This window comes from Mytilus trossulus, chromosome 9, assembly GCF_036588685.1.
Source record: "Mytilus trossulus isolate FHL-02 chromosome 9, PNRI_Mtr1.1.1.hap1, whole genome shotgun sequence".
NCBI classification, from domain to species: Eukaryota; Metazoa; Mollusca; class Bivalvia; order Mytilida; family Mytilidae; genus Mytilus; species Mytilus trossulus.
Window position 1 is genome coordinate 18974118 of NC_086381.1, and position 13704 is coordinate 18987821.

At 31.1% G+C, this 13704-nt stretch overlaps 2 protein-coding genes across 3 annotated transcripts in view; one reads left to right on the plus strand and one right to left on the minus strand.

The window, feature by feature from the left end:
- LOC134685255 (uncharacterized) overlaps nucleotides 1-13704 on the plus strand; it is a 61505-nt gene that overhangs the window by 19887 nt on the left and 27914 nt on the right. The window contains exon 3 of one of the 2 annotated variants that reach the window (XM_063544836.1): nucleotides 734-1083. The exons of the other annotated variant lie outside the window; for it this stretch is intronic. Within the exon in view, the coding sequence (XP_063400906.1) occupies nucleotides 734-760 (27 nt within the window). The 3' untranslated portion in view covers nucleotides 761-1083. Of the gene's footprint in view, nucleotides 1-733; nucleotides 1084-13704 lie in introns of those variants that run through there. 2 annotated transcript variants of the gene reach the window in all.
- Nucleotides 4122-10155, minus strand: LOC134683664 (uncharacterized). The gene is made up of 2 exons (XM_063542975.1): nucleotides 10083-10155; nucleotides 4122-5059 (listed from the first exon to the last, which is right to left on the minus strand). Exon 2 carries the CDS (start codon nucleotides 5030-5032, stop codon nucleotides 4343-4345), a length of 690 nt encoding a protein of 229 aa, XP_063399045.1. The 5' UTR covers nucleotides 5033-5059; nucleotides 10083-10155; the 3' UTR covers nucleotides 4122-4342.

Here is a 13704-nt window from a genome sequence, read left to right on the forward strand (position 1 = left end):
CTAACACTAAATTTATTAACTACCCCTACTTTTGTAGGATTACCACATATTTTAATATAAACAATATGCATATATATATATATATTTACTGTTAATATTTACATGTTATGTCTCTTTGAGATGAAACATAGAGTTCATAACTGGGCACCAATATGTAAGCAAAATTAATTATTTTAGAATATTCTATATCTCACCAAAAAGAGGCGTAGTTTGGGAAACAGCTGTATTTACAAAGTACAACCTTTAATGTAATATATTCTTACAAGATATCATGTACAAATACGTTATTGCAAGCTAATATTTTATAGGATATTCATCCAATAAGCATTTGATGAATAATTTTGCCAAAACCAAAAGTAAGCCGATTGAAATACGACGAATTTCAACATGTCTATGACATCTTAATGACTTTAAAAAGGTCTCCACCAAACGTTCCAGAATATATTTTATCTTCTTTATTACGTAATGCAGAAAATACAATTTGGAAAAAAATAAGAATTTTACTAAATCATAATGTGTTTTTCGGTGACTATAACGTCTATCAAGCATCATTTTATTAACCTCTGTAAATCAATCATATAATGCTATTATAATCTCCTTGTGGTTTTGAGAAAAGATAGAATATGGCATAAATTTCTGAAATTACGTTCTTCATTTATGTACATGGCCGCATTATAAGAATGTAGTATTATCATATCTACGATATTTATTAAAAATTTAATTTGTATTACAGGTAGGCGCATGTTCATTTATATTTTGAGGCCAGAAGGAATAAAACATATACCAGCCACCCTCTTCAATCAATGCTAGGGGAATGTTTCGGCTATGCAATTATTATTAGAAATGTTATGTTGAAGTCAGAAATGTGCATGAAATACGTTCATACCACTGTATATATTTATGTTGTTATGTTTCATATTTTGTGTGAAAAACTGTTTATACATATGCATTGTCAAGCCATTGTACTAAGGTTGCAAGTGGGCTAATAAAACAGTGCCTTAATCGACGGAACTCAAATGTAGTTTTGAAATAGATCATTGTTTCATTGCATTTAGTACTGATTAAGGAAACATTTATTACCAATCATTGCATTTAGTACTGATTAAGGAAACATTTATTACCAATCATTGTAATATTTATCATATTATCAGATGGTAAGGATAATTTATAACATGAAAATATGTTTTATCTATTTATTTTGAGTAATAATAACGTATTATTTTGTAATCTCTAAATCACTTTAGACAATCATCATCACAACCCTATAAAAGTAATATATTTTACAATATCAACATCACTCTAATAGACCACTTTCGAGTTCATCCGTCACCGGAAAAAACTCGTCAAATATACACGCCTTTTTGATGTCATTTACCAGATAGAGGGGGCCGCCTGTATCCCTGCACTATTAACGTTCATCAAGCGTCTTAATGATCGTCATTGTGCAGGATAAACTAGAAATAGTTGTTGGTCTGTAGGTACTTAATGACAATTCCCTAATGACAGCACTGCTGATTGTCAATTTTGAGAATTCAATTTGCCGAATAATTCGTACAAAATAGAACTCTAGTTTTCGAACCACTCCCTCAACATTTGGGATGGAAGTGACGACGCCCCTAAACGCACAAATGACGTTCACTAAAACCAGAGTTTTTGACGGAAATGCATCGAACTCGAAAGTTGTCTATTATAGAGGTTTCGACAGCTTGAAAATAAATCCATAACTACCCAAGTACACCTCTCAATATTAATACTATTAATAGAATTATTATCGCTGTCAGTATGCAAGTGTAACTTTTTATAATTTTCAACATTACTGTAGTGTTAAAATTCATAAATCAATATTGATTCAAGTGAAAATACAACATGTCGATTATTCACGTGATAGTATCTAGTCTGTGTTGACCTATAGTCGAATGCAACGGCATATACTTGCTAACATCCACGTTATTAATACGCTGTTTTTAAATGTTGGAAAGTTGTCTCTTGACAATTATACCTTATTTTTTTACGGAACAATGGTTAAATTATTTGTAAATCTCTTTGAAAGAATTTGTGTTCACGTTCAAATTAAATTTTGTAGTAAGCTAAAACACCAACATTTTTTTTGTATTCTACATGTATCTTGCATTCGTGTGGAATGTTCTGAAAAAAAAAATCAAAACATATAGTAATACCATATTCAACCATTAACTTATTATGTTTACCTCCTTGATTTCAAGGTTTAAATGTGCATGCGACAATTCTTTTGGCTTACATGCGACGAAATTAGGGGAATACATAGGGATGCTCATTCGGGGATTTGCCTTGCATTATAAGTTATAAAATTTAGACATTTATAAGTTTGAGTAAAATCGTTGAACATGAATTTGACAGCTAATGCCCTTTCAAGAAGTTACTAGATTATCACTAAATTAGATAAATTTGTCTTAGTGAGTTGGAGGCACAGTATTCTTGGTGATTTCGAAATTCATTAACCGAAAATTTATAAAGGTTTGCTGTAAATTATACCAGTATCGGAACGATGACTACTTAACTGATGATACCCATGGGGACTAGCAATCAACCGAAAGTGATATTTGTAAATAAAAATATTCAACGCACTTATAACCCCTATCATATCTGTAAGTTTGTAAGTGTTAGAAAACGGTTATAAACTTAGTGCATTTAAGACCCATAGGAATTGATTTGAATAAACAATGGAAAAACACAACGTATAGTTGTCATAAAGAAATGTATCTGGTTATAATAAATGATATAATGACATCATATTTGAAAACTATTAAATTTGATTGTTTTATCAGAACACAAGCTAAAATATTTTTTTTCTATTCTGAATACCGAATATCGCAAATAAAGCCATATTTGAATGCCTTCTTCCCTTGTCCGTACATCCAGAAACTGGTTTCCGCTCTCTAACTAGAGTTGGCCTCAAACAAATATTATGAAACTTATACACAATGCTTATAACTGATATACACAGATCAAGTTTGAATTTTGGTGGCATCACTTTAATCGTTCTGGAGTTATGCTTCTTCATAAATGGAAAAGTTACAAAAAAGTAGTTTCCACTCTCTAACTTAACTTTGCTTGAACCAAATGTTATGAAACTTATACAAAATGCTTATCACCATGCATCAAAATAGATCAACTTTCAATTTTGATGGCGTCACATTTACCAATGTTGAGTTATGCACCTTTACAAATGAAAAATGCTGATTTTTTGTTTTTTGTTCTTTAGCTTTAGTTTGTCTCAACCAAATGTTATTAAACTTGTACACAATGCATATAACCTCAAACGACAGAACAAGTTTGAACTTTTGTGGTTTCACTTCAGCCGGTCTAGAGTTATACTCCTTTATAAATGAAAAAAAAAGGAATCTTATATCTGTTCTAAAAATATCAATGGTATAAGTGTTAGAATTATTTTATAAAAAGGAGTTATCTTCCTTTAAGTCCATAATTGTATTTGAATCAACTACATTTACGGTCAAAGGAATATAACTTCCATTCAAAAAAATAATTGTAATCAACTGTAATTATGGACAAAGGAAGATAATATAAAAAAGAAGATGTGGTATGATTGCCAATTAGACAACTCTCCATAAGAGGTTCGAGTAAACAATTATTGTCCTTTGATTTCCGTTGTCCACGAATATAGTCCCTAGTGTGGACAGTGTGTGTTGCTGGCTTGTATTTTCTACATTTGAAAATGCCTGTATTCAGTCAGATATATGTCAGTTGTTTGTTGTCCATTTGTTTGATTTGTTTTATCATTTGATTGTGCCATTTGATTAGGGACTTTCTGTTTTGAACTTTCCTCGGAGTTCAGTATTTTTGTGATTTTACTTTTGCCAATTTTTGAAGTACCCCATATTTTGAGTTAGTGCCGATAAAGTTTTCAATATTTTTTATATAATTTGTTTCAAAAGAAGTACAACACACTGTAAATATGTTATTGAGAAAGCTCATGTCTAAAAGAAATGCGCTACGAAATAAATGTGTACTCGTACCAAGCGACCAAATAACACAGACATTAACAACTCAAATTTTAAAAAAATCAACTTAAAAATTACATCAACTACAATCAATGCTTTATACAATGCAATATTTATTGAAAAAATTCAAACAATCTCTACCCATCGGTGCTTACATTTTAAAGCACTCTGATTAATGTTCTTGAGTTTTGTCCCTTTTTAATCTTATATGATGTTTTGTTTCCGACCTCCATCTTAAAAGTTTGTCTCCACTAAATTAAATGAAATGCGTATAAACAATGCTTATTACCACTTGTCTCAGTGTAAGTTCAAATTTTGGAAGCATCACTTTAACAGTTCTTAAGTTATGTCCCTTTATTATCTAATGTGCTAGCGAGCTCATCGTCTTTTTTAATTTTTATTTTTGCAGCCTCCAATATCATATAATCACGTATAGTATTACATTTTACTCTAATATCAGGATTAATCTTTTTCAATTTTGCTGTGTTATCTTCAAGTTCTATCTTTTCTACTGCTCCAAATATGCCTGATACGACAAAATCGATAGCACAAAATACGGCGGCGCCTATCGCAAGGTAACGTGGCTGAACAGGTGATGAATTGGATTGCAAATGGTTTATAAGATAACGAGAACCAGCTGCAACTATGGTTGTATCTGTAACCAAGACGGTGTTGCTTACCATGTTCCAACGATTTGAGTATTTTAAATCAAATGCCTGATATTTCTGACATATTTTCATATCACATGATTCAATATCAATTCCTTTTATGTGTTTTTCTTGCAGTAACTTTATTAATTGTCCTCGCTTCAGCATTACAAAATCAAATTTTTCTGACACATCTCTATCTTTTGTCATGCTGATCTTTTTAATAGTGTCTCTGTTTATTGAACGGTATTGCTTTCGTAATTCTGATACTACGGTATTTATTCCATAGACTGCTTGGTCAGCATATTCGTCCATTTTTGTCTGCTGTCTAATGAAGTCATCACGGAGTGTTCTGTTCTTTGGGAACAGAATGTTGTAGGAAAACATAACACTGCTTATTATACCAGGAAATTGCTGTGAAAGATAAAAAAACCAAACTTTTTGAATATGACGTATCTGTTGAATGAGGTCACGAGCACACATGAAACAAAAAACATGTGTCAATAAAACAAAATAAAAAAACAAAACAAATATAACACATAAGGATTAAAAATAAAGTGAATCAGAAAGTCAAACTGAGTACTTTCAACACGAAATCTTTTCAGATTGAGATATACAATTGAGAAAGGAAATGGTGAATGTGTCAAAGCGACAACCACCCAACCATAGAGCAGACAACAGCCGAAGGCAACCAAAGGGTCTTCAATGTAGCGAAAATTCCCGCACCCGTAGGTGTCCTTCAGTTGGCCCATACAAATTTGCGTACAAGTACAGTGATAATGGACGTCATACTAAACTTCTAATTATACACAAGAAACTAAAATTAAAAGTCATACAAGACTAACAAAGGCAAGAGGCTCCTGATTTGGGACAGGCGCAACATTGCGGCGGATTAAACATGTTTATGAGAGATCTGTTGGTTTCTGTGACTAAACATTGCTAAAGGAAGATTAAGTTCAATTTTCACGATTGCAACTGTTCTCGTGGTTAAGTTAAAGACCTTTCAGTAGCAAAAGGGATTCTTATTGTACATTCATTTTTATTTTGAGTTATTTCCCTTTCAAAAGAAATCGTGTTATTACTACGTATATGAATTTGTAATTTCTATGTTATTTTGCCTCAAGTTTTATTTTTTTATTGTTTATCCTTTGAACGAAATGGTGTTGTTTATAAGAATGTGGATAGATAATAGTAGAAAGTGTATCTGTTCAACTGATTTTGGTTAGAAATTGTTAGAACTTGTCATAAATTTCTTTATTACTATTTGTTTTTAAAGCTTTGCATTTGAAGTGTGTGTTTATGTTTAATATTGACTTGATCCTGTTTGTTTCAAATATAATTTTCATAAGATAATAATTTAGTTTTATTTTTCCTACAAAGCTACACACAATTTGTGCAATAGATTTTTAAAATAAACTAAAGATACATATTTGGATAAGGAAAATGTATTAATTAATCTATTCATGCATTAATAGCCATCTTTTATCAAGATAACAGACATGACTGTGGTAATTATCAAGTAACAAAATAATAATTAGAGTGACAGATTTATTTTTGATTTTCGTCCCAGTTTTCTAGTTGGTCCAAACCGGGATTCAAAATTTAACTGTGGTCCATTTCAATAAAAGTTGAAATATATAGGGTTCTTTCAAATGCTAAAATGTTTTTGAATTCATGATTTTTTGCTAAGTTTTCAAGTTCGTCCAAATCAAGGTCCAAATTCAACTTTTGTTTGATTTCAACAAAAAATGATTTTATGTTGTTTCTAATTTTTTTTAATCTAACCATATTTTAAGAGATATTGAATCTTGAGCTCCTTTATCAAAGTCTACATTTGAGTTCCAAAGGGTCATAAATTTAACTTTTTTGTTGTTTAACAAACATTAATTCTTTGGTGTTCTTTTATATCCTAATTCTATACAAGGTACGTAGATTTTGGATATTTTATCATAATAGTTAAATGTCTAATTTATGAATAGAGTCACTAGTGCATACAGGCATTCATAGTTTTCTTCTTATATTTGATGTGTTCCCCTTGGTTTTAGTTTGTAACCTGTATTTGTTTTCCTTTAATTGATTTTTTTAACCGCGGTGTACTGCTGTTGTTTACAACTAACACAAAATGACAGAAAAAAAAAGTATACAGAATATCGGTTGTTAGCACGAAATTTTAAATCAAAAGCGACAATTGAAGATGATATTGTGCAACATTAGATTAAACATAAACAATGATCTAATGACATTGAAATCTTAATTCGTTTTTGGATATCAATTTGTGATATTAAAATGAAAATTGAAAAACAAAACAAACTGACAATATTTAGTCTATAATTAGGATCCATGGAATTAAGTGTTTGTTATTTTTCTCTTCACAGAGGTTTTTAATTTAGATGTACCAGTAATTCCCTACGTTAATGTGTTCCTTTAAATGATTTTGTTACGGTTTAAATATTTACAATACTACTTGTAATTTTGTTCGGTAAATACAGTATTTTGGAGAAACTTTCAAAGTTACTAGAAAAAAAGTTAAATATATTTAAGGCAGTTCAACGTATGTTCTTATACATGTATTTCAAAAATCAAAATTTAAATACATTTATTGCTCCTTTTTATTTTCTTCTTGTATAGTAGTGTAATTCATCCAAAAAATCCAGCATGTATAATTCCATATTGGAACCACTCATTATTTGCTATAAAAACTCGACTCTAACAAATTCTTTTAAGATGAAGAGAAAAGGGGAAATAATCCGCCGTATAGTTCGATTTAAACAATTCGAAAGAGTTCAACAAAATTTCTAAGCAAGCCGACGAGAGGGTTGTATATTTACACATTTTATGGTAACAGTTACTAAAAAATTGCAGTCACGAATTCGTAGACTCTTTATTTAATTATTGCATTTTAGAACATACTTTTTTTAACACTTTTTATATAATTTTTTATCTATGAAAACAGACGATTATGTCACAATGTGTATGTCAATGTGCCTGTATGCACGAGTGCATCTATTCATAAAATGTGTTCGTGTATTTTCATAAAAAGTTTCTTTATAACACTACTAATGTACTGTTTTTCTATAGCTCTACTGGTGTCAAAGTCGTTTAGTGTATTTGATCCTTTTAAGGTAGTATGTTTATTGAAATTCGTAGAAACTTATATAAAAAAATCCATTATAATTTCAGTTTTTGAACAATGAATAACATGGTTCTACGAATTTAATAACAATGTAAAGTTAAATGGACTCATCATGATACTTATCAGGTAGAATTAAATGTATATGCATATAAATGATTCATTGTAAATGTTCGAACCATTTAAACGACGGTAAATATTTTTTCCCCATTTAAATCAAGTTTGATATGATCTTGAGAAAATATGGTATATTTTTGTAAAATATGTCAAAGACCGTCTCGTCCTTTTTCTAAATAATTTCATCGGAAGGTACCAATACCTTGTTGATAAATATTCGGTGTCCACTTCACACATAATACAGGAATGTCTTGATGTATAGATTCTGTGTACTGATTTGTTTTTCATCTTAACAACGTGTTATATTGTTCTTTCATTTATCTTTGTTCTACTATTATATTACTTTTACTGTTAGATTGTTTTAATATGTGATATCCATTTAACGTAGCTCGGTACTTAAACATCCCATCAATGTGTTTATATTATCTTTCATTTTTTGCTGATGTGTTTTGTATATGCGACTTATAAGTTTGTCTTTGGTTCTTATAACGTGACTCTGTACTTTAAAAGATCCCGTCAATATGATATTGTTCTATAGTAAGTCATTATGATATATTTTTATTATGAATTAGTGAACCACAAACGTCAAAAAAGTTTCAACCGCGTAGTGGAATGAACTATTTGTGGATTCTGACAAATTCTATATAACTTTTGGACTATTTTAAATCTCGGTCTATTTCTGAAATCATTTCTCACAAACTTTGTTTCTTTTACCCTGTATGCTAACATTGCACATGTGAAAATTTTAAATTGTTTGTATATACATTGAACGACAAATTTATGTGACGTATAAAAATTTACTGACGTCAGACAACGAATCAATGTGTTTGTAGATAAATGCTTTTGTGTCCTGTTAAATGTTCCTTTTAAAATTATTTCACGATGATGACTGCTGTACCCATTTTTTGACTATTTTATTTATTATGTCTGTTTAGTTCATGCATCATTGTAAATATGACAGAATATGACGAAACTGTCATTAAAGTGAGAGGTTTGGTGCTTTAAAACCTCTGAGTTCAGTAATTTTGTTATTTTACTTTTTAATTCAACAACATAAATTATTGATAAACAACTACTAGACAAAGCCTACTTCGCCCTTGGAAGTAACTTAGTTTTACCCGCCACATTATTTATGTATGTGCCTGTCCCAAGTCAGGAGCCTGAAAATACAGTGGTTGTCGTTTGTTTATGTGTTACATAATTGTTTTTCGTTATTTTTTTTCATAAATAAGGCCGTTAGTTTTCTCGTTTGAATTGTTTTACATTGTTTTATTGGGCCTTTTATAGCTGACTATGCGATATGGGCTTTGCTCATTTTTGAAGGCCGTACAGTGACCTACAGTTGTTAATGTCTATGTCATTTTGGTCTTTTGTGGATAGTTGTCTCCTTGGCAATCATACCACATCTTTCTTTTTTTTTGTATTAGAGGTCCCCGTAGTAAAAAGAATTTAATTTCATTTGTCGTTGAAAATACAAAGGAGATAAAAATCCTCTTATTAAAATATACCATGTCTATACCTCGCATCATATATAATATTTTAGACAAAGTATCTTTAAATATGTACATCAATATTGTTTTAAGCTTTTTTTCTAAAAGGCTGTTACATGTCAGGTGCAATTTATCGGAAAAGTATCAGCGCCTCATAATTTTTATTGATATTATATTCTTTTCGATCCTTTGTTTTGCTATTTACTGAGAAGTATATATTAATTAGAAAACCCGTAGAGTTCGAGGGTTGTACGATTTCAGATACTTGAGCAATAATTGGAAACTAAGACAAAAGACTTGCAGTTATCCCTTTTTTTTCAAAGTAACGAATCTAAACTTTGTACATTTCCCCCGTTTCAATTCTGCGACTTTTCATAGAAGTTATAGTCCCTGAAAATTGAAAGTCTAAATGATTATTACTTAAAATGGTACCTGATAACTTTATTTTGATAACTTGTATAATAATAGTAAGCACTATATGTCATTGAAATAAAGGTATTATTGTGACATTTGGACTGAATGTCAAATTGCATGTCAAATGTTACATCAAAGCAGGGCACTCACAGTTAATGAAATTCCCAAATAACTGGATTTTTATATTTTAAATAGATTTAAACATCGATAGAGTACTGTAGCCTCTTATTTCCCAAATAAAGTGATGTTTTTTTTTATTTCAAAAACGAAAAACATGTCTGCTTACCTTAGCTTGATTTTTTCCTTAATCAAAGGATTTTATCCTTGATCAATTTAAGTTTGGTTCATCGGCTTTCGTGGAAATCGTTTAAAAATAGTGTATTGTAATTTCCGTTTTTTAAACAAAGAACTGTATTATATTACGGTTTTTTAAATAGCATTCTGAGATAAACCTATTTTACAAAAAATGATACTTGTCAGGTGGTATTGTACGGAAGCGTATTAACGCAACACATTTTGTTCATTTCTTCCTATATTTGTGTTATAATTTAAATCTGTTTTTATAGCCGAGTAATCATTTCGTATATTTGACCTTATAATATTACAATTGAATATCTGTTTTGCTTTTCTTTACTTAGCCACTTCTCGTAAATCATAGTTTGCAAAACATAAGCCTTTCCAGTTTCCTATACCATATTTATTTTCACGTTAAATTTTTTTCTTTATTTGTGAAATGGCAAACAAGTATTCCCTTATTTCTATTTCTAATTAAATTAATGATTTTGTCTTGTTTTTATTGTTCTCCTCATGACAGACATAAATAGAAAGACACTTTAAATAGCACACATTTTTCACATCACAAGAACTGGAAAACATATTATGACTGTCATATTTTACATTGCAATAAAAACGCGAAGTTTGGCTAGCTGCAAAACCAGGTTCAACCCACAATTGTTCTTAAAATGTACCGTACCAAGTCAGGAAAATGGCAGTTGTTATCTGATAGTTCGTTTCTCGCTGTGTTGCAATGTCGTTTTTGATTTTTTGTTGCACTTCAGTGTTTCTGTTGTTTCATTGTTTCCTCTTATAGTTGATGAGTTTACTTCATTTTAGTGTGTTGCCCGGATTTGTTTTCTCTTAATCGATTTATGACTTTCGGTATACTACTGTTGGGATTATTAAGTAATCCCCTTTCCTTAACCTTGTTTAAATTTATATCATGTTGCATGTAGTTTGACTTCTATGGTTTTTGTATGCTAGCTATATTCATACATCGCAAAGTCATGTTAATTGTTAAAGATTTTTTTAAATCCAATATATGAATGTACATTTTTAAATATCAAATCTTTCTTGATTTAAAAAAATTAGCTACCTATCAAAAAGACTTCGGATGAAAACATCTTTAATCAAGATAAGTACTTTTAAATTGCACAAACAAAGGGCATTGCATGTCTGAGATTTATATATCCCTTGATGTTTTAAAAAATGTCATTGCAAAATGAACACGTCTATCTGTATAATAACATGCACCATAGGGGTGTGAAATGTGTACCATGATGTGTTTATAAATTGACAACTGTTTCTAATCAACATTTAACGGATCAGCAATCTTCTGCCTTTTTAAAAGACAGAGATGGTTGATTCACATTAAATTGTTCACAATTAAGAACCTCAGATATATTGGATGATAAGAGGTAACATTGATGTCAAAAATAAAATAAAAATAGGGTGCAATTTTTAGTTCATGTTTATGCATGCATGTTTAAGCAATCACATATGAGTTGAGGAAGCATATCAAAGGTTTCATATATTTTACTAGAAGATATATTCTTAGAAAGCACAGGCTTTTAAATTGTTAACCATATCCATGTATGGCAGAATGATAATAACTATAAAAATTCATTTTAATACACTTACCTAATACATAAATAAAGCATATACCTCTCGAAAGCTCATCGTAAACTATGTTTCCACAGTCGGAAACTATTCGTGCAGAGCGATTTCCTTAAATAATAAAGATCAAATGACAACATTTTTGTATAATTCTGAAAAATGAAATAAAAATAAGGAAATATTTAGAAGTTAGAACAGCGATTCGCATCCTCTTATCAAAAGCAATATTTCAAATATTTATAACTAATGTTTAATAATCGGGTGTATTTTTTTCTGCTAATTGTTGTAATAGAAAGTATTCATCTTCTACATAAAGGTCCAGGCTATCCTAGTACCCCATCATACTAGGCAACAATCGCAAAGAAAAATAGAAACCGACGTTTCGTTCACCAAGACTTATAACATTTAACTATCCATTTTGTGCAAAACCGTTATGTCCAACGTTACAGTTTGTGTGCAATTAAAATTGATGTCTCAAACAAGACTTGTAGACTTTTACATATTTAATGGGATAATGAGAATGAGCAAGACTTGAACTCGAAATGATATGAATGTAGTCAGGTCGTTAGAAGAGTGTGATGATGACGACACGAACGTGCTTCAAGAGAGCCGTGGTGTGGTGGTTAGTGCATCGGACTACTAACACAAAGGTTCCTGGTTCGATTCCCGTTTGGGATGAAAATTTCAGGAACCCAATTTTCGGCTCTCCCTTGACACCATTTGCAAGTATGGTCTTGAGGAAACGATGATAGTCCGTCGGACGGGGACGATAAATGGCTGGCCCGTGTTAAGAGAGAGCCACATCTCTTGCACGTTAAAGACACCCTTGTAGATTTCGAAAAAGAGTAGGCTAATGCCGCTACAAGGCAGCACTCGCACCCGCAAAGTGGAAAGGGATTTATATAAGTTGCAAAACTTGTTTCCCAATCCACTATAAATAAATATGTTTAAATTAAATTAACGTGCTTCAATCGGACTATGGTCTTTAACAGCGTGATAAAAACGAAGAATAGTCGAAAGAGAAGCTCGAATGCGTCGCGGTGAGAATGTGATGGTCGTTTTGAAGTCATAGTAACGTCCGTATTGGATAGTAGCACAGTCTCTCCGACTAGAGTCGCGCTCTTGCTACGATGGTACAGCGACCTTTGTTATCTTACAACGACCTTACTCTGCCAACACTACGCTTTTATTACAACAGTGCCATAGTTTCTATTAGGCGAAGACGCATTTGTGTTGATGACGTATTTAATGAAGCGTCCAGTTTGTGTGAATACATTTGAACACCTTTCTCAGCGCCACGAATATATTGCAATAATTATTCTTTTTTGTCGTGGATTGTTGTTTTCAACCGACCCTCATTGTCAATTTTTAGATGTAAGTCAAGATATGAAGCCGACTTAACTGCTGTATCCTTTAACTCTAGTTCTATGGGATAGCTGCGTTCAACAGTAATCAAATTTTAAATTATTTAGTGAGAGAACATCATCTATTTAGTGGTAAGTAAAGTTAAAGAAAAATACTAATTCTTATCTTTCTTCCTAAGAAGTTCCTCATTGTAATAAATAAAAAAGTCGGCAAGAAGAGGGCACAATTGGTTCCTGTAAGGATACTGACAGTCTGATGAAAAATACGTCCTCCAAATATGTTGTTAATCAAGAAATCAAACATATTTAGAATGGCAGTTTCAGGGATTATTTTGTTTGAATCAGAGTAATGATCCTTTATAAAGTAGGAGTTTACCCTCCCTAAGACAAGATACTTATATCGACGTGGGCCATTTGTTTTTGAAACAAAGCTATACCAACTCTTTCAATTTGTCTTTTAGTTGGAATGGGTAATACTTGTGTTTTGTGTAGAAAAGTCAAATGTTTTAAAACTATTGCGAGAGGAAAGAGTCTTAGATTGTATGTACTCAAAAGATCTTTGAAATGTTTTAGTATCCACATCTGATTCACGCCACCTCTGGAATAGGCAGTTTCACATAACTTCGAAGCCCGGCTTTGATTGATGTTAAT

Excerpts from the sequence above, each read along its gene's own strand:
- LOC134683664 (XM_063542975.1), bottom strand. The coding sequence starts at position 5,032 with ATGTTTTCCTACAACATTCTGTTCCCAAAGAACAGAACACTCCGTGAT.